The following is a 20,423-nucleotide window of genomic DNA, read 5'->3' on the forward strand; positions in this document are numbered from 1 at the left end:
TCCTTGACTCGACTCCTTGACTCGACTCGACTCCTTGACTCGACTCGACTCCTTGACTCGACTCCTTGACTCGACTCGACTCCTTGACTCGACTCCTTGACTCGACTCGACTCCTTGACTCGACTCCTTGACTCGACTCGACTCCTTGACTCGACTCCTTGACTCGACTCCTTGACTCGACTCCTTGACTCGACTCCTTGACTCGACTCCTTGACTCGACTCCTTGACTCGACTCGACTCCTTGACTCGACTCCTTGACTCGACTCGACTCCTTGACTCGACTCCTTGACTCGACTCGACTCCTTGACTCGACTCCTTGACTCGACTCGACTCCTTGACTCGACTCCTTGACTCGACTCCTTGACTCGACTCCTTGACTCGACTCCTTGACTCGACTCCTTGACTCGACTCCTTGACTCGACTCCTTGACTCGACTCCTTGACTCGACTCCTTAACTCGACTCCTTGACTCGACTCCTTGACTCGACTCCTTGACTCGACTCCTTGACTCGACTCCTTGACTCGACTCCTTGACTCGACTCCTTGACTCGACTCCTTGACTCGACTCCTTGACTCGACTCGACTCCTTGACTCGACTCCTTGACTCGACTCCTTGACTCGACTCCTTGACTCGACTCGACTCCTTGACTCGACTCGACTCCTTGACTCGACTCCTTGACTCGACTCCTTGACTCGACTCCTTGACTCGACTCCTTGACTCGACTCCTTGACTCGACTCCTTGACTCGACTCCTTGACTCGACTCCTTGACTCGACTCGACTCCTTGACTCGACTCCTTGACTCGACTCCTTGACTCGACTCCTTGACTCGACTCCTTGACTCGACTCGACTCCTTGACTCGACTCCTTGACTCGACTCCTTGACTCGACGACTCGACTCGACGACTCGACTCGACGACTCGACTCGACGACTCGACTCGACGACTCGACTCGACTCCTTGACTCGACTCGACTCCTTGACTCGACTCGACTCCTTGACTCGACTCGACTCCTTGACTCGACTCCTTGACTCGACTCCTTGACTCGACTCGACTCCTTGACTCGACTCGACTCCTTGACTCGACTCCTTGACTCGACTCCTTGACTCGACTCCTTGACTCGACTCGACTCCTTGACTCGACTCCTTGACTCGACTCCTTGACTCGACTCCTTGACTCGACTCCTTGACTCGACTCCTTGACTCGACTCCTTGACTCGACTCCTTGACTCGACTCGACTCCTTGACTCGACTCCTTGACTCGACTCGACTCCTTGACTCGACTCCTTGACTCGACTCCTTGACTCGACTCGACTCCTTGACTCGACTCCTTGACTCGACTCGACTCCTTGACTCGACTCCTTGACTCGACTCCTTGACTCGACTCCTTGACTCGACTCCTTGACTCGACTCCTTGACTCGACTCCTTGACTCGACTCCTTGACTCGACTCCTTGACTCGACTCCTTGACTCGACTCCTTGACTCGACTCCTTGACTCGACTCCTTGACTCGACTCCTTGACTCGACTCCTTGACTCGACTCGACTCCTTGACTCGACTCCTTGACTCGACTCGACTCCTTGACTCGACTCCTTGACTCGACTCCTTGACTCGACTCCTTGACTCGACTCCTTGACTCGACTCCTTGACTCGACTCCTTGACTCGACTCCTTGACTCGACTCCTTGACTCGACTCCTTGACTCGACTCCTTGACTCGACTCCTTGACTCGACTCCTTGACTCGACTCCTTGACTCGACTCCTTGACTCGACTCCTTGACTCGACTCCTTGACTCGACTCCTTGACTCGACTCCTTGACTCGACTCCTTGACTCGACTCCTTGACTCGACTCGACTCCTTGACTCGACTCGACTCCTTGACTCGACTCCTTGACTCGACTCCTTGACTCGACTCCTTGACTCGACTCGACTCGACGACTCGACTCGACTCCTTGACTCGACTCGACTCCTTGACTCGACTCCTTGACTCGACTCCTTGACTCGACTCCTTGACTCGACTCGACTCCTTGACTCGACTCCTTGACTCGACCCCTTGACTCGACTCCTTGACTCGACTCGACTCCTTGACTCGACTCCTTGACTCGACTCCTTGACTCGACGACTCGACTCGACGACTCGACGACTCGACTCGACGACTCGACTCGACTCCTTGACTCGACTCGACTCCTTGACTCGACTCGACTCCTTGACTCGACTCGACTCCTTGACTCGACTCCTTGACTCGACTCCTTGACTCGACTCCTTGACTCGACTCGACTCCTTGACTCGACTCCTTGACTCGACTCCTTGACTCGACTCCTTGACTCGACTCCTTGACTCGACTCCTTGACTCGACTCCTTGACTCGACTCCTTGACTCGACTCCTTGACTCGACTCCTTGACTCGACTCCTTGACTCGACTCGACTCCTTGACTCGACTCCTTGACTCGACTCCTTGACTCGACTCCTTGACTCGACTCCTTGACTCGACTCGACTCCTTGACTCGACTCGACTCCTTGACTCGACTCGACTCCTTGACTCGACTCCTTGACTCGACTCCTTGACTCGACTCCTTGACTCGACTCCTTGACTCGACTCGACTCCTTGACTCGACTCCTTGACTCGACTCCTTGACTCGACTCCTTGACTCGACTCCTTGACTCGACTCCTTGACTCGACTCGACTCCTTGACTCGACTCCTTGACCCGACTCCTTGACTCGACTCCTTGACTCGACTCCTTGACTCGACTCCTTGACTCAACTCCTTGACTCGACTCGACTCCTTGACTCGACTCCTTGACTCGACTCCTTGACTCGACTCCTTGACTCGACTCCTTGACTCGACTCCTTGACTCGACTCCTTGACTCGACTCCTTGACTCGACTCCTTGACTCGACTCCTTGACTCGACTCCTTGACTCGACTCCTTGACTCGACTCCTTGACTCGACTCCTTGACTTGATGACCATTCCACACTGGACTGCAAACACAAGGAGATTAAATAGGGAACAAACAAAAGAGGGTAATGAGGGAAGACAGGTGGGACAAATGAACCAATAATCAGGAAACAAGGTGGGCGGGGTTAGACAATGGACACGAGCACATGGCACAAAGAAACACTTGACAAGACATGTGCTCACACCAAACATGACATGAACATGCAGCTAATGAGAACTCATCAGCTGCATGTTCACACAAAACATGACAACATGAACACCACGCCCGCACACAAAACACAAGGACAGAAGAGCACGCAGCTCGAGCATGCTCAAAGCTGCGCGCTCACACAAGACAAGACAAACAATACAGGAGTGTCAGGGCTCTGTCACAAACCAAGAGTAAACTAGACCGAAGTGACAGAACCCTGACAATATCACGATGAACTTTTATATATCAAAGGCTCAAGGGAAAGTTGATTTCTCAATTCATCACCCCTTAAACATATTGCTGGCCAACTATAAAAACAGAGGCTATTGTAATGTACACAAAAGCAAAAAGAGGTTAAGTCATAATAATTATTGAGTTTCATTATTAACATATTTCAAAGAGCCTGAATGATGTGCAACAGTCATGTGTTCAGTTCAATTAAAACCAGCACGTTATGCTATATCGGTGATATTGAAATACTGAAATAAAACAATGACAGTACTTTAATAAAATCATCAGCAAAGAATGAGGTCAGTTGTTTGTATAGTATTTTTGCCTTGCAACACCGCATTAACTTAAATGTAGTACATGATGAATTAATGAATTATCAGTGATCAGGCGCTATAAACAGTTTATATCAGGTTCAGTGAAACAGCTCGACTGATAAGTGAAGTTAATGACAGAAGACACAGAGCACAGTGTCTCTGATATTAGCAACACAAGCATCTTCGTAAAACATTTTGTTGAAATATATTTTGACTAAACAATTATATTAGCCACATATATTTGATACACTATATGACAAAATATACTTTAGGATAAATTAGCTATTTGAAAATAAACGTGAGATAGATCTGAACTTGTTTATGAAGTCATAGATTTATTTCTATTGGTGGAACATGTGTTTTTTTTTTTGTACACAATGTGTTATTAACCTTCAGATTATCTGATTAAACCACTTAGATTTCTTGTTAATCAATAATGTGAAATTAATATATTGTCTATATAGTCATAGAGATAACTGTAAAATGAACATTAAACTACTGTTGTCACACATGCTCTGTGTCTGTCCTTGGACTTTTAAGTTGAAGTGTTTCCTGTGCTTTATTTTGTAGTTCTTTGTAGTTTTTCATGTTGATTTGAGTTTCAGTTCAGGTGTGTCTCCATGATCTGTGTATTTAAACCCTGTGTTCAGTCTTGTTCTTGGTCAGTTTTTCTGTAACGATTGGTTGCAGCAGACGAGGAAGCAGGATCCAAGTGCAGTTGTCCTTTTATAAAATAAACTCAAAACTTCACATAAAAACAAGGCTCAGGAACAGGAACAGAACAACCAACATAAATCAACGATAAGAGAACTGACAAAGAACAAGACTGAACACAGGGTTTAAATACACAGATCATGGAAAAACTACAAAGAACTACAAAATAAAGCACAAGAAACACTTCAATTTAAAAGTCCAAGGACAGACACAGAGCACACGTGACAACTGTCACCTCTGCTGCCTGTATTTCACTGTTCATTTTAAAGACAATTTTTATTACAATTTAAGCTTGCTATTGTAATTTATGGTCAATATGCCATTTTTACTGATTGTCTTCAACCGCAGCTTTTTGATGTTTTTTTATAGTGTGTGTCTACATGTAAGATTCACCGTAATGGTGACTAGAGTTTCATTTGCTTGGGATCTTGGATCTTGTGTATTCATATTCAAATTTCTATTATAGTCATGTTGGAAGTGTGAGAAATGAAAACATTTGATAAAATGATGACAAGCTAGAATATGAAATAAGCCAATTGGTTGATTTTAAGATAGTCAAATTGTTCTTAGCATGAATATGAAGATTTTATGTTACTATTATTTCAGCATTAAGACTTATTTCAAATTCATAACTGTTTGTAGACGGATCTTTCACAACTGCTGAGTTTCATCTTTAAAAGATCTGACATCATCATGCAAAACTGTTTTCTTCCTCATAAACACCACCTAAAACACTACATTTGGGGGGGTTTGTAGAGAGGGCGTGTGGTTTGAGACAGGGGGCGTGGCCTAATGCAGTCTGGAGGAAGTTAGTGAATAGTCAACATCCTCTTCTCAACACATCTTTACTGCAGACACTCAAAGGTTTTCAGACGAGTGAAACTATTTCTGAACTGCTGAAAAAAATGTTTCAGATCTTTGTTTTTTGCTGTTTGTGCTGTTGCCGTCTGGTTGGTAAGTTATACACATGTTTTTTACAGTTGCATGTTATTTGTGTGGAGCTCTAATGAACTTCAGTTCCATCATTAATAAATAAAAATGAAGACATTTCTCCCACTGTTGTATTTACTTGTGTAACTCCTAACACTAAACTATCAAAAGTGCAAGATGTGTGAATTCAGATAACTGTTCCCATCTTTATTCATTTCTATCTTTCTACCTTCTCAAAACTCCTCCAAACCATAACCCTTTAGGTGACACTTTATTAAAATAACCAAAATGTAACTTTAATATGTGTGATTGAGAAACTGTCTGTTTGTTCTTCAGGTGTGTTTGGTGATGAACTGAAGTCAGTGTCAGTGATGGAGGGAGAATCTGTCACTCTACAGTCTGGTGTTACTGAAATACAGCCAGATGATGAGATAATGTGGAGGTTTGGAACTAACGGACCTCTTATAGCTAAAACCAATGGAGTGACCAATATGTTCCCTGATAATCTTGATGAGAGATTCAGAGACAGACTGAAGCTGGACAAGAAGACTGGATCTCTGACCATCACAAACACCAGAGCTGAACACAGTGGCGTTTATGAAGTTGAGATCAGCACCAGCAGATCAGAGACTAAACACAGATTCACTGTTACTGTCACTGGTGAGTAGAGAACTACAGCTCACTCTATTATATATTATAGAAGTGGCATATTTTTGTCATAATTATAACTTAAAGAAAAAATAAATATTGTATAAATCCAAAGATATTGAAAACTGACCATGAGACAAGCCTCTAATGAAACATCTCCACACATGGAGATGAGGCATCTCCTACAATGACTGAGGGCGTTTTCTTACATTATTTCTGTTTGGTTCTGTTCGCTTTCACAAGGCAACACTATGAACCTAAATGTGTTCATACGAGTCACGTGCGAGTGAACCGTCCACTCATTGGTCAGCTGGGACGTCTGACCAATCAGAGCAGAGTAGACCAATCACAACAGACTGGGCCATCTGACCAATCAGAGCAGAGTAGACCAATCACAACAGACAGGATCATCTGACCAATCAGAGTAGACCAATCACAACAGACTGAACCATCTGACCAATCAGAGCCGAGTAGACCAATCACAACAGACAGGATCATCTGACCAATCAGAGCCGAGTAGACCAATCACAACAGACAGGATCATCTGACCAATCAGAGCCGAGTAGACCAATCACAACAGACAGGATCATCTGACCAATCAGAGCAGAGTAGACCAATCACAACAGACTGAACCATCTGACCAATCAGAGCAGAGTAGACCAATCACAACAGACTGAACCATCTGACCAATCAGAGCCGAGTATGCTCACAGTAATGAGGTGATGTTCAGTGTATATTATGAGAGAATTAAAGTGTTTTTGACTTTGGATGCCTGTAAACCTGTGGTAGGAGACGGACAAAACTATGAGCCTTTAAAATATCATAATTGGGGCAGTTCATGCAGTAAAATCTGCAGAATGACAGAACACATTTAATTTAGTGATTATTCTACAGGCTCAAACTACAGACGGCCTCATGTTCAGATATGGAATGAGATCATGAACGTGAGAATGAGTGTGTGTATGTGTGTATGTATGTGTGTTTTATTACTGGACGTTTGTGGTTATTGTGTGTTTGTGTTTGCATGTCTTGAGTTGAGCTGTGAATAGTGTGTGTGTGTGTGTGTGTGTGTGTGTGTGTGTGTGTGTGTGTGTGTGTGTGTGTGTGTGTGTGTGTGTGTGTGTGTGTGTGTGTGTGTGTGTGTGTGTGTGTGTGTGTGTGGTTGAAATTACGTCCATAATTTAACTTCCTCTTGATGAGAAACAGCCTTACTGCAAATAATGGACAGAATTAGTTAACGCTAATGGCAAAATGATCTGTGTGTATGTGAAACATAAGTTTGATCTTCAGCTGTGCTTCTCTTTATATTTCCATGATTTGCTGTGATCTCGCAGAGAAGCAAGTTTCAGTGGAAGTTATTTACAACTACAGAAGTTATTTCTAAGAGGTTTCTACTCTTGTGTTCATGCCTGGGGTTCTAACTGGAAGAAATAACATTAACAGTTTTTTAAACAGAGACGCTTCTCCAGTAACAACATTTGTTGTGAGCACTAGCACTAGCGTGACAGACGCCAAACCACCTCCATCATGTGACTGATGTGTTAAAACTTCTTTCAGCTGACGGTGAAAAACACACGATTATCTTACACCATTAAAAGCCTCCAAAAACTACTAGTGTTAAATAGTCATTAAAGGAAAGAGATGCTTTTGCCTGCAAACTGGAGTAATTAGAGTCTTTTTAAGGCTATGCTAACCAGCTAAACCCTGAGCCCCTGTTGATCAGGACGATTGTTTGAGCCCCGGTCAGTGACTGAGACAGTAGTGGCCAAAAGTGATGACCGGAGGGGATGTTTGCACAATATCTGCTTTTAATGACTCTTCAGGCTCGATTAAACTATCAAAATATGAGGAGTATGTTAATGTAAGACTGGTTTTCTTGCTAAGACAGAACATGAGATCAAACTCCCTGAAATAAAACAATAAATCTCACTAATCTGGAGAAGATCTCAGAGAAAGAGCAGGACACCGGCTTGCCCAGACTTCTCTCCTCTCTTGTCTACAGTAGTTGTGTAATAAACCTGGCATTGTGCACTACAGCGATTGTTGGCTCTTTGATGAATGTGTTTGTTCATCTTTTGTAGGCCGCTTTGGCCAGCAGCCACATCACCCTGTAGCCCAAGACTGGTTTCCCACTGAAGCTAAGCAGGGCTGGTCAGTGCCTGGATAAGAGACCTCCTGGGAACACTAGGTGTCTGCTGGTAGAGGTGTTAGTGAGGCCAGCAGGGGGCGCTCACCCTGTGCTCTGTGTGGGTCCTAATGCCCCAGTATAGTGATGGGGAAACTACTGTAACAAGCACCGTCCTTCAGACGAGATGTCAAACCGAGGTCCTTACTCTCTGTGGTCATTAAAAATCCCAGGATGTCCTTCGGAAAAAGAGTAGGGTGTAACCCCGGTGTAGGTGCCAGCAATAGTGCGATGTCTCTTATTTTGAAATTGTTCTTTTCTGTTTGGGTAACTTCACTTGGGGTGTAGGTGCTTATATTACCTGTTCATTGTGAATGGCATGAATAGCTGGGTGAGCTATTCGGTGAGTAGCTGGGACGCTCACTTTCTGTTAACCGTTTTTGTACCTTATATAGTTTTGTATTGTTATTTGTTTATTTTATGTTTTATGCTTTATTATCTTTATACAACACTTGGCTGTTCCTTTAATTAAACCATCTTAATTTGAAACGAAACGCGTCAGAGATGTTAATCCCACTGCTTAGCCTCTCAGCGGCAACTGGCGGCCGCTATACCCGGCATCCTGGCCAAATTTGCCCATTGGCCTCTGTCCATCATGGCCTCCTAATCATCCCCATATCCCGATTGTCTTCATCACTCTGTCTCCTGTTGTGTGGTGGGATATGGCTGCCGTCACATCATCCAGGTCGTGCTGCACATTGGTGGTGTTTGAGGAGATTCCCTCCTTATATGTAAAGCGCTTTGAGTACCCAGAAAAGCCGTATATAAATGTAAAGAATTATTATTATTAATTATAAAAACGTCTGCTAAAAGCATAAATGTAATGTAAATGTAGTGATAGTGAAATAAAGCTTTGCTTACCAATGCTCTATTTGGATCGGAAAAAGGTTCAATATTTGCATAGTATAATACTAGTAAACTTATATCTCTCACACATGTCCCACATTGTCTGGAAGACAGTGCTAAGATTGTCCCGCACAATATTATGTAGCTGTTAGGGATGTACCGAAATTAAAATTCTTAGCCGTAGCCGAAGCCCAAAGGCGTTTTCTCGATTTCTTTCCATTAATTTTACCAATTTTAGATTTAGCCATCTTATCTTTGGCTAGTATGCCTACAGGTATCATAATCAAACACTGAGGGTGCTTCTGAAATCACTGAGGGTGCTTCTGAAATCACTGAGGGTGCGTCTGAAATCACTGAGGGTGCTTCTGAAATCACTGAGGGTGCGTCTGAAATCACTGAGGGTGCGTCTGAAATCACTGAGGGTGCTTCTGAAATCACTGAGGGTGCGTCTGAAATCACTGATGGTGCGTCTGAAATCACTGAGGGTGTGTTGAAATCACTGAGGTTGCGTCTGAAATCACTGATGGTGCTTCTGAAATCACTGAGGGTGCGTCTGAAATCACTGAGGGTGCTTCTGAAATCACTGAGGGTGCTTCTGAAATCACTGATGGTGCGTCTGAAATCACTGAGGGTGCTTCTGAAATCACTGAGGGTGCGTCTGAAATCACTGAGGGTGCGTCTGAAATCACTGAGGGTGCTTCTGAAATCACTGAGGGTTCGTATGAAATCACTGAGGGTGCGTCTGAAATCACTGAGGGTTCGTATGAAATCACTGAGGGTGCTTCTGAAATCACTGAGGGTGTGTCTGAAATCACTGAGGGTGCGTCTGAAATCACTGAGGGTGCTTCTGAAATCACTGATGGTGCTTCTGAAATCACTGAGGGTTCGTCTGAAATCACTGAGGGTGCGTCTGAAATCACTGAGGGTTCGTCTGAAATCACTGAGGGTGCATCTGAAATCACTGATGGTGCGTCTGAAATCACTGATGGTGCGTCTGAAATCACTGAGGGTGCTCTAGTAAAGTGCAAATGTAGGCTAAGCAAGTGAACATTAAAGGTGAGACATTTAAGATTATTTAGAATTTCAAAAATATTTTGCAACGAATATTTTTCTATTAGTCTATTAATCTGCCTTTACAGCTTTAATGTGTCACGATTTCACTGTCACTTCCGAAACTTTGCAGCGTGCAATTGGCCATTAATCCTGTTAAGAAGTTTCATCCAATCGGAGCGCTGTTTGCTAAGTGACGTCAGTCAATGCCTAGCAGTCAGAGGAAGACGAACTGAATGCTCCAATGCAGGAGATTGATATCTCCATTTCCTTCTTTCATTAGTGGACTTATGTGAGCGAGTTAATGACCAGAATGTAAGTTGTTTGTTACCTATTATCCAGTGATCATCCGATGTGTGTGGAAGCAGATTTGAGTACTTTATTGTGATACCACGAGCTTGTTTGTTTACAATCGCGGCAGTTCCCGCTAGCGCCTAATCGCCAAAGTTCCCTCGTGGCATATAACTAATTCCTAAACGAATTCCTTAACTAAGTACTTTCATAGAGTAATTAATATATCTGGATGGTGATTTATATTAGTGTTTATATATATTACGTTATGTGCTGTTTATTATACTGTCCGTTACTGCCTGTAATGCATGGGCGTCAGTTTGGTTTGAAATGTGCTGGGGACAGAGACGCATTCAGAAGTGCATTTTCAGAAGTGCTGGGTACATTTTTTTTCTCTTTCGCGCAGGTCATGTTTTGAAAGACTATGTCCTGCAGCTTACTAATGTAAATAAATAAAAATGTCAGATGAGAGACATATTGCGGGTCTTATAGCCTATCTTACTCATGCCGACGAAAGCGCCCCGCGAATTCTTTAATATTTTTCATTTTTGCAATTTTTTTTACCACTTCATTATCAGAGTCCCACTGGAGCCCGTGTTTTTTTTATCCTCCCTATTACACATTAGTTACAGCCATTAAAATAGTTCAGTTTTGTTTTTAATGTCAAAGTAGATATATTTCGTTTTGTTTCTTTATTAAGTTAATTTAGAAAAATGTTTAAAGCATTTAATGTTTGTTAAACTAAAGTTTTTGCTTTTTAAAGTGACGACCAAGCGGCCAGCGGCCGACATTGAGTTAACCCAACACTTTAGCCTCTGAAATCAACACTTGACTTGTCTTGCTTATTAAATCCATAAAAAACACTTAAAGCATCGTTTAAACGTTTAGCCTATTATCACCACCATCACAGTAAAAAGGCATTTTTGACAAGATGAGGCAGGCAGATCGCAACGGCGCGCGCAAACAAAACGGGCTACACAATCTAAACAAATAATTAAAAATAAAAAACATGCAGGTTGTCTTACCTTAGGCTACACCTCTCCGCGAAATGAATATATATCCGATCTTCAATCCCGTGCTATATGCACATTTAACGGAGTTCATGTCAACGAAATCAACCGATATGAGTAGGCTATTTTATTCATCAGCTCTTTTCAACATCAAAGACCGCATTATGAGAACGAGCGACCTAAACACTGGTAAGAGCATTTAGTCATTAATTTTAATGAAGATGATTGTGCTTTTAAGCATCTAAAACTTAGCTTATTTTCAGTTTCACTTGTGGCAGTTTGCGTGTTGGCTCATTTGCGGCGATGTGTGTTGCATAGCGCCGTCCTATAGCCTAAAAAATCCCAAAGCCTGGCCCGCGTCTGAGGTAGGCTATGACTGGAAAATTGGCCCGAAGCCCGGCCCTAGGGCGTAAAAAAGTCGGGGCCCGTCGGGCTCGGGCAGAAATGTAGGGCTCTACTTTGAGTAAGGCTGAAAGCGTCTTTCTTTTTAATACATTTCTTGAATGTCTCAATTACAGTAGGCCTAGCCTATAGATAATTATGATATTTGTGGCTGCACCGGGGTCCGTCATTACGCTAAATCATGAGCGGTCCATGGCACCTGCTACCCATGGCTGTTAAGAACTGTATAGGCTACATCAATCCATTACAACAATTTCGTGTTATGGGCACTGCCACTGATACAGGCAGCGGAAGAGTCTATTTTACGGAGCTTGCTTCTGCTTTTCAAACGTTTTTACAACAAAAGATGTTGTTAAAACGACATAAGATCTCGTTATTATGAGAAAAGATGTAGTTAAAACGACATAAGATATCGTTATTACGACACAATTGAGCATAGCTGTCAACATTGAACATTGAAAATAAGGGAGATTTCCCGGAATCCATCCACAAAATAAGGGATTTTTTTTTTACACGATTCTTACCCACAAACTTAAAAAAAAGAGTCTAAAGAGTTTACAACTACACAAAATATTTTGATTTTGGCCGTCAGCGTCCTGATCCATCATTGCACATCACACTCATCTACCTAATCTCCTTGAAGTTTACTTCCCGCTACTTTTTCCCTCTTCCTCCCGCCCACGTCTTCTTCTTCTTCGATAGTAGCCTAAGCCAGTGTTTCCCAACTTTTTTCAGTCATTTTATCATACGCTACGCTAGGGGTATAACGGTACAGATTGCTCACGGTTCGGTTTGTATCACGGTTTTAGGTTCACCGTTTCGGTACGGTTCAGTATTTGCTATGTTCAGGGAAAAAAGGACTACTGTCAAATAAAAAAAAGAAAATAATAAGAACAAATCATTTATATACAAGCAGCAGCACAAATAAATACTATCGAGCAAAGATACTAATAAAATAAACTATGCTTTTCAGGTTTTTCAGGTACGTCTAACATTAGTTTTCAGGTACAGAAATTGATCAAATGTAAAATAACATTGCATATTTGACTGTATAAATTAAAGATTAATGCTATTAAACTTACAAAAGCTATTCAATCAAGAGCAGTGAGTGATGCCCTTGTCTTTTGTTTGACATTAAACAGACAGCAGTAAAGGCTCCTGCCCCTTTAAGACCTCGGATATGCGTCGTCTTTTCTGGACTGTATAAAGTTTACTTAAGCCATAAACAGACTATGTCTGCTAGAATACTCATCAATATGGACATGTTGACATACTTTTTGCGTGAGTTTGTCCGTTCAAGAGCAAGACTTGAAAGAGAACTCAATATTTGCGCGCTGAGAGTCATGTGCGCGCTCTCGGATGAGTGCACAGACAAATTTTCTCACAGTGCGCGCGACTTCTCATTCGCGTCTTCTGGCACTAAACCAGATAGTTGCGTGTTCTGAGTTAACACAATCAGAACGTAAAAATACGGGATATTTTACGGGAAAATACTAAAACGGGAAGACAGCGGGAAAAGAGCTAAAATACGTGAGAAACCCGGAAAAAACGGGAGGGTTGACAGCTATGAATTGAGTGGAAAAAATAATGTGTGTGTGTCAGCAATGCTTCACCGCAAAATTGAACTCAAGGTTTAAAAAAAAAAAAAAAAAGTGGTGGGTACAAAAGGACTCATGACGAAATCTGGTGGGTACGCGTCCCCCCCGTCCCCCCCGAAATCGACGCCTATGCTGTAATGACATATAAGGGCGTCTCTCTTAATAACTCACTCCACTTGTGGACTGTAGGCGCCATCTTGTGGTCTAACTAAGTACTGCAACAACTTGAATAATGTAACCAGTTTATTGCTTATGTGAATGTTAATAATTATTTATATTTAATCTTTATTGTTATTCTTTGATTATTTCAGACCACTCACTGTAACCACTCACTGTACCCATTCAACTGAATCATAAACTCCAACTTTGATTCAACTGAGTCTTAAGGCCTGTTCACACCGGGACGATTTTCGCACGCGTTTATCGCCGACGTTTAACGCCTCGGGACTAAACAATGGGCGCCAATGTGAGTGTTCACACCGACGCGCAAAACGCCAGGCGTAAAAGCGTCATTTTTAAAAAAACGCCTCGGGTTCGTTTTTTTATTTTGACGCGGCGCGTAAAAAACTGTCCGACCAATGAGATCCGCGCTTTTGTTCACATGCCTGGAGCTGCTGAAGTGACAGTAAAACACGACTTGGTGGCGCTCAAGCACAAAACGGTCTTGCCGAGCACACATTGATACGACGAAGAAGTAGTAAGTAGACAAAGAAGAAGATGAACTGCTAATGCTGCTTGCCAGTTAGCAAAAAGTTTGTGAATGGTTTTGTCCATATACATAATATGTCTATGGTTTTGGCAAGCACATACTGTCTCTCTTCTCCTTCTGTGTGACAAGCGAGTGTCAGAGGCTTAAAGTGCCGCAGCACCATCTTGTGTACCGGGAGCGCATCGACTGAATGTGCACGTTCACTCGGCGCAGCGCCAGTGAAAATCGCTTGGGTGTGAACACTCAAGACGCGCCGAAAAACAGCACGAAAAACGCTGGCGATAAGCGCGCGCGATATTCGTCCCGGTGTGTACAGGCCTTTATGTGTTCTTGCCGACACACCAGTGCGGATACAAAGACACCTCTTCCAGTACAAATACAGTCCTCAATTAAATCTACAAAACAAATCCTTTTTGCAACGTGAGAGCCAAGACCTTTAAGATCACTAAACGCTGTCGCTGTCAGTTCATTGCGATCTCACAAAGTTTAATGAAGCTGCTAACAATGCACAATAAATATCTTACTTGCGTCGATTCGTGTCTACACTTTGTTTGTTTGTTCATGAGAGGTTTTGTGAGCTGCTGCAGAAATACGTTGTAATGGATACATTTGACGTTCTACAGACACAAATATGCACTGGAGCATTTGCCAATATATTATTACAGTATCAACTGAGGGTTGCATTTGAGGGTGCTTAGACAGTGCCTGCAAATGGCCATTTTTGCATCTATCTTGGACACTTTTATGCTTCCACACTTCCGACATGTTTGCTGCATTTAGAAGTGTGCGCGTCTCTCTCTCACACACGCTGGTTGCTATATTTGATCGCGTCATCAAAAACGTCATTGTTCGGTTAAATTTATTCGGCCTTTTCATTTATTCGGCCAAACACCAAAAGTGCAATTTTTGCTATTTGCGGCCGAACAATTTCGGTTGCCGAACAATCAGTGCATCCCTAGTAGCTGTGTATGTGTGTGTATCGGGATTGCGCGAGATCATTTTTTTTGGACAAGGGAAAGGTACTCCTCCCAGAAAACATACAAATAAAGATACTTTTAGATGTTTATTTGCTATTTTGAGCACTGGCATCACTAGACGAGAACTTAATGAAATCAAGCATTCTGCATTAGTTCAGGCAGGCCATGTAGTCAAGCTCCGCTATCAGCTGATTCGATTCCTCTGCACTCAATTGGCAACTCTCAAACAGGTCCAGGGCGTCTTACTTAAGCGCAGCTTCAGTTCAGTCTGCCTGCTTGGCTGCTTCTGCTGCACGCTGCTTTGCAACCCACCTCCTCCCCAGCTCCTCCTTAAACTGTTTCACTTATAATGTCATTCTGTTGTCTTTGATGCAAACTCTGTTCTAAATGGGGGATTTCGCTGCCCTCTCAGTTTAAAAAATGGGAGGTTGTCCCCAGAATCTGCTGCTGTTCCCTATCTTGGCTTTTCATGGAGCTCATGAAAAGGATGGGAAATTTAGAACAGAGCCATATCGACAAATGTAAATTATGCCAATAAAAAGTTGACTAAAACTCTTTTTTGTGAAAACCTCAAAATTGACCAAAATTGACATTATTCACTTGTTTTGCCTGAGCTCGACATTATCCTGTGCGCATTCCCACTAATTTTGCCAGCACGGGTCACATATAATTAATGTGTTAAAATAATTAATATATACTTAACATTAAAGTATACAAGTATATCAAATTTCAAAATAAACATAAACAAGTACTTTTGTACTTTTAATCAAGTAAAATTGGAAAGGAGTATGTTAAACTTTTCCTGGAGGAATATTATATTAATGTGTCTGTACTTTTACTGAAGAACTTGATTTGTGTACTTTGTCCACCATCGGCTTAAAAAAAAAAAAAAAAAAAAAAACGTACATACAGCTCCTTTAAGCTTGGATTGACGGCCATTCTTCACATTCTTCCAGCGCTTGGAAACAGTGAATCAGTTTTGAAATGCTTTGTTTCTCCCATCACTAGGCATAAGATCAGATGACTGAACAAATTTATAAGCGAAAAGACAAACGCAAAGTCACCTATCATAAGTAGACTATGTAGGCTACATGAATGAACAAATGTCTTTGCACACACACTGTGTCCCAAAGCCCACAATACACTTCAACATTTAGACAATGTCTTCAAGAAGATCAGGACTGTCTGTATTGAAGGATTGTGTTGCAATATTTTTTTTTTCTCATGTTTTCCAGCTCATCTGACAACTCCTGACATCAGTTCATCACCACGAGCACCACCACCATCATCATCATCATCACCATCATCTACACCACCATCATCATCATCACCATCATCATCATCAGGTTTGTCATGTTAACATCACTGAAATCTGTCAGACGTGTGCAGGTACGTCAGTGGTGATATGAGCTTTTTTGCTGATTTAATGCCAGGAAATCTAAAAATGAAACTCACTCATGTCATTCTAAACAGGTTTGAGTTTTTGTCGATATCAGAGTTCACTGAGACTAAAATCATCTTGTTGAAAATCTCAGTCCTGTTTTATCATTGCTCATGTTGTTTTTTCAGAAGTCCACGCCCACTCTTGTGATTCTGCTGAAGCTGTGCTCCGATTGGTTGTCACTGCGCTGATGGGCGTGGCTGCTGCGGCTGCTGCTGTTCTTCTAATCAATGACATCAGAGCTACAAGAGCTAAAACAGAGAAAGCAGAACAGATGTCATAAATATTGAGACATATTGCAGTTTTAAAATATGTGTGGTCTAATTCTTTAGTGATGGAAAATAAAGTTGTGCTTAACAATGCTCTCCATCTGGTGGCCAAAACTGAATATTCTTTAATATTTCATTTTATTGCAATATATTTTACATTTCTTTGTTTCTATTTTTTTTTTTAATTATGTTATGTTGCTATTTTACACATAATTGTGTGCAGCAACCCCGCAAATATAAATGTAAAATATTTGTCACACCAATAAATCCGTGTAGAATTGATCTGAATATTACTTACCGAACATTTATGAATATGCCTATATTTTAATTGAATGGGTTGTTTAGATGTATTTTTCCTATTTATTTTCTTCATAAGGATTTCAATAACTCTAATATCTCAAATATGAGCAGAGCAATAACCAACCGCTGCTGTTCTTCTGCTCAATGATGAGTAACAGAGAAACAGATCCATCTATTGTTCATCTGTTTTATCACTGTATCTATTTTAGTCTACAATAAGACTATTCTGGATTTTAATAGAAATCTGGGGTGTGTGATAGAAATGTGTGTATATGATGTGCTTTATGTATTTTTTTTTCTTTCTGGCAGCTAATGTAAATAATGTGATTATGTTATCTTGTGGCATTGAATAAAAAAAAACAGACCAGATAAATATTGTGAGTTTTAATCTTTAATAGTGATTCACATTTATGCATTTCAGACGCTTTTCTCTAAAGTGACTATATGGTGTAGTTTGGGTCCATCTGGGGCCTATACCATGAAGCCGGTTTAGCTGGCTTGCTAGATATGTTTAAGCTTAGTTTGTGCCTATCCTGGGTTTTAGGTACCATTAAAGTGGTTTGGCTTTTAGCAGTGTTCATCTCCATAGTAACTAATGCTCCACGGCTAACCTGCTCCAGGGCAGGTTATGTTCTGGATAAGAGATCTCAAACGGAAATTAGACCAATCAGCTGTGAGCAAGGGGTTTGTGGGGTTTCATAAACCCCTTATGATGACAAAAAGAAGGAGGACCGTGACGCCGCCCGGTATGGCGCAGCCGGGGCCCCACCCTGGAGCCGGGCCTGGGGTTGGGGCTCGTATGCGAGCGCCTGGTGGCCGGGCCTTCCCCCACGGGGTCCGGCCGGGCTCAGCCCGAAGGAGCGACGTGGGGACACCTTCCCGTGGGCCCACCACTCACGGGAGGGACCGTAAGGGGCCGGTGCAAAGCGAATCGGGCAGCAGTCGAAGGCGGGGGCCTAGACGACCCGATCCCTGGACACGGAAACTGGCTCTTGGGACATGGAATGTCACCTCGCTGGCGGGGAAAGAGCCTGAGCTTGTGCGTGAGGTTGAGAGGTTCCGACTAGAGATAGTCGGAATCACCTCCACGCATGGCTTGGGCTCTGGAACCACACTCCTCGAGAGGGGATGGACTCTTTACCACTCTGGAGTTGCCCATGGTGAGAGGCGGCGGGCTGGTGTGGGTTTGCTTATAGCCCCCCAGCTCTGCTGCCATGTGTTGGAGTTTACCCCGGTGAACGAGAGGGTCGTTTCCCTGCGGCTTCGGCTCGGGGATAGGTCTCTCACTGTCGTTTGTGCCTATGGGCCGAACGGCAGTGCGGAGTACCCGGCCTTCTTGGTGTCCCTGGGAGGGGTGCTGGAAAGTGCTCCGACTGGGGACTCCGTCGTTCTACTGGGGGACTTCAACGCCCACGTGGGCAATGACAGTGAAACCTGGAGGGGCGTGATTGGGAGGAACGGCCCCCCTGATCTGAACCCGAGTGGTGTTCAGTTATTGGACTTCTGTGCTAGTTACAGTTTGTCCATAACGAACACCATGTTCAAGCATAAGGGTGTCCATCAGTGCACATGGCACCAGGACACCCTAGGTCGTAGGTCAATGATCGACTTTGTGGTCGTTTCATCTGATCTGCGGCCGTATGTCTTGGACACTCGGGTGAAGAGAGGGGCGGAGCTGTCAACTGATCACCACCTGGTGGTGAGTTGGATCCGATGGCGGGGGAGGAAGCTGGATAGACTCGGTAGACCCAAACGTACTGTAAGGGTCTGCTGGGAACGTTTGGCCGAGTCTCCTGTCAGAGAGATCTTCAACTCCTGCCTCCGGCAGAGCTTCGACCGGATCCCGAGGGAGGCTGGAGATATTGAGTCCGAGTGGACCATGTTCTCCACCTCCATTGTCAAAGCGGCTGCTCGGAGCTGTGGACGCAAGGTCTCCGGTGCCTGTCGAGGCGGCAATCCCCGAACCCGGTGGTGGACACCGGAAGTAAGGGATGCCGTCAAGCTGAAGAAGGAGTCCTATCGGGCCTGGCTGGCTTGTGGGACTCCTGAGGCAGCTGACAGGTACCGACAGGCTAAACGGACTGCAGCCCGGGTGGTCGTGGAGGCAAAAACTCGGGCCTGGGAGGAGTTCGGTGAGGCCATGGAAAAAGACTATCGGCTGGCCTCGAAGAGATTCTGGCAAACCGTCCGGCGCCTCAGGAGGGGGAAGCAGTGCCCTACCAACGCTGTTTACAGTGGCGATGGGCGGCTGTTGACCTCGACTGGGGATGTTGTCGGACGGTGGAAGGAATACTTCGAGGATCTCCTCAATCCCGCCGTCACGTCTTCCATTGAGGAAGCAGAGGCTGGGGGCTCAGAGGAGGACTCGTCCATCACCCGGGCTGAAGTCACCGAGGTGGTCAAGAAACTCCTCGGTGGCAAGGCACCGGGGGTGGATGAGATCCGCCCTGAGTACCTCAAGTCTCTGGATGTTGTGGGGCTGTCTTGGCTGACACGCCTCTGCAGCATCGCGTGGCGGTCGGGGACAGTGCCTCTGGGATGGCAGACCGGGGTGGTGGTCCCTCTTTTTAAGAAGGGGGACCGGAGGGTGTGTTCCAACTATAGGGGATCACACTTCTCAGCCTCCCCGGGAAAGTCTATGCCAGGGTACTGGAGAGGAGAATCCGGCCGATAGTGGAACCTCGGATTCAGGAGGAACAGTGTGGTTTTCGTCCTGGTCGCGGAACACTGGACCAGCTCTATACCCTCTACAGGGTGCTGGAGGGTTCATGGGAGTTTGCCCAACCAGTCCACATTTGTTTTGTGGATTTGGAGAAGGCATTCGACTGTGTCCCTCGCGGCATCCTGTGGAGGGTGCTGGGGGAATATGGGGTCCGGGGTCCTTTGCTGAGGGCTGTCCGGTCCCTGTATGACCGAAGCAGGAGTTTGGTCCGCATTGCCGGCAGTAAGTCAGACTTGTTCCCGGTGCATGTTGGACTCCGGCAGGGCTGCCCTTTGTCGCCGGTTCTGTTCATAATTTTTATGGACAGAATTTCTAGGCGCAGCCAAGGGCCGGAGGGTGTCAGGTTTGGGGACCACACGGTTTCGTCTCTGCTCTTTGCGGATGACGTTGTCGTGTTGGCCCCTTCTAACCAGGACCTTCAGCATGCATTGGGACGGTTTGCAGCCGAGTGTGAAGCGGCTGGGATGGGGATCAGCACCTCCAAATCCGAGGCCATGGTCCTCAGTCGGAAAAGGGTGGCTTGCCCACTCCAGGTTGGTGGAGAGTTCCTGCCCCAAGTGGAGGAGTTTAAGTATCTAGGGGTCTTGTTCACGAGTGAGGAGAGGATGGAACGGGAGATTGACAGACGGATCGGTGCAGCTTCT

The 20,423-nt window shown here is 44.3% G+C and overlaps 1 protein-coding gene across 1 annotated transcript; it reads left to right on the plus strand.

The window, feature by feature from the left end:
- Positions 1 to 5,248: 5,248 nt before the first annotated feature.
- Positions 5,249 to 17,405, plus strand: LOC307120314 (uncharacterized protein). Its single transcript, XM_079807300.1, has 4 exons — positions 5,249 to 5,355; positions 5,668 to 5,991; positions 16,283 to 16,393; positions 16,617 to 17,405. Exons 1-4 carry the CDS (start codon positions 5,307 to 5,309, stop codon positions 16,769 to 16,771), a joined length of 639 nt encoding a protein of 212 aa, XP_079663426.1. The 5' UTR covers positions 5,249 to 5,306; the 3' UTR covers positions 16,772 to 17,405.
- The last annotated feature ends 3,018 nt before the right edge of the window (positions 17,406 to 20,423 follow it).

Source organism: Gobio gobio (genome assembly GCF_949357685.1).
Source record: "Gobio gobio genome assembly, chromosome: 24".
Classification (NCBI taxonomy): Eukaryota; Metazoa; Chordata; class Actinopteri; order Cypriniformes; family Gobionidae; genus Gobio; species Gobio gobio.

Bases quoted from the DNA above. Each gene is read 5' to 3' on its own strand.
- LOC307120314 (XM_079807300.1), top strand. From the start codon at position 5,307: ATGTTTCAGATCTTTGTTTTTTGCTGTTTGTGCTGTTGCCGTCTGGTT. The intron at 5,356-5,667 runs GTAAGTTATACA...TTTGTTCTTCAG, and splicing joins GTGCTGTTGCCGTCTGGTTG to GTGTGTTTGGTGATGAACTG. The intron at 5,992-16,282 runs GTGAGTAGAGAA...CATGTTTTCCAG, and splicing joins ATTCACTGTTACTGTCACTG to CTCATCTGACAACTCCTGAC.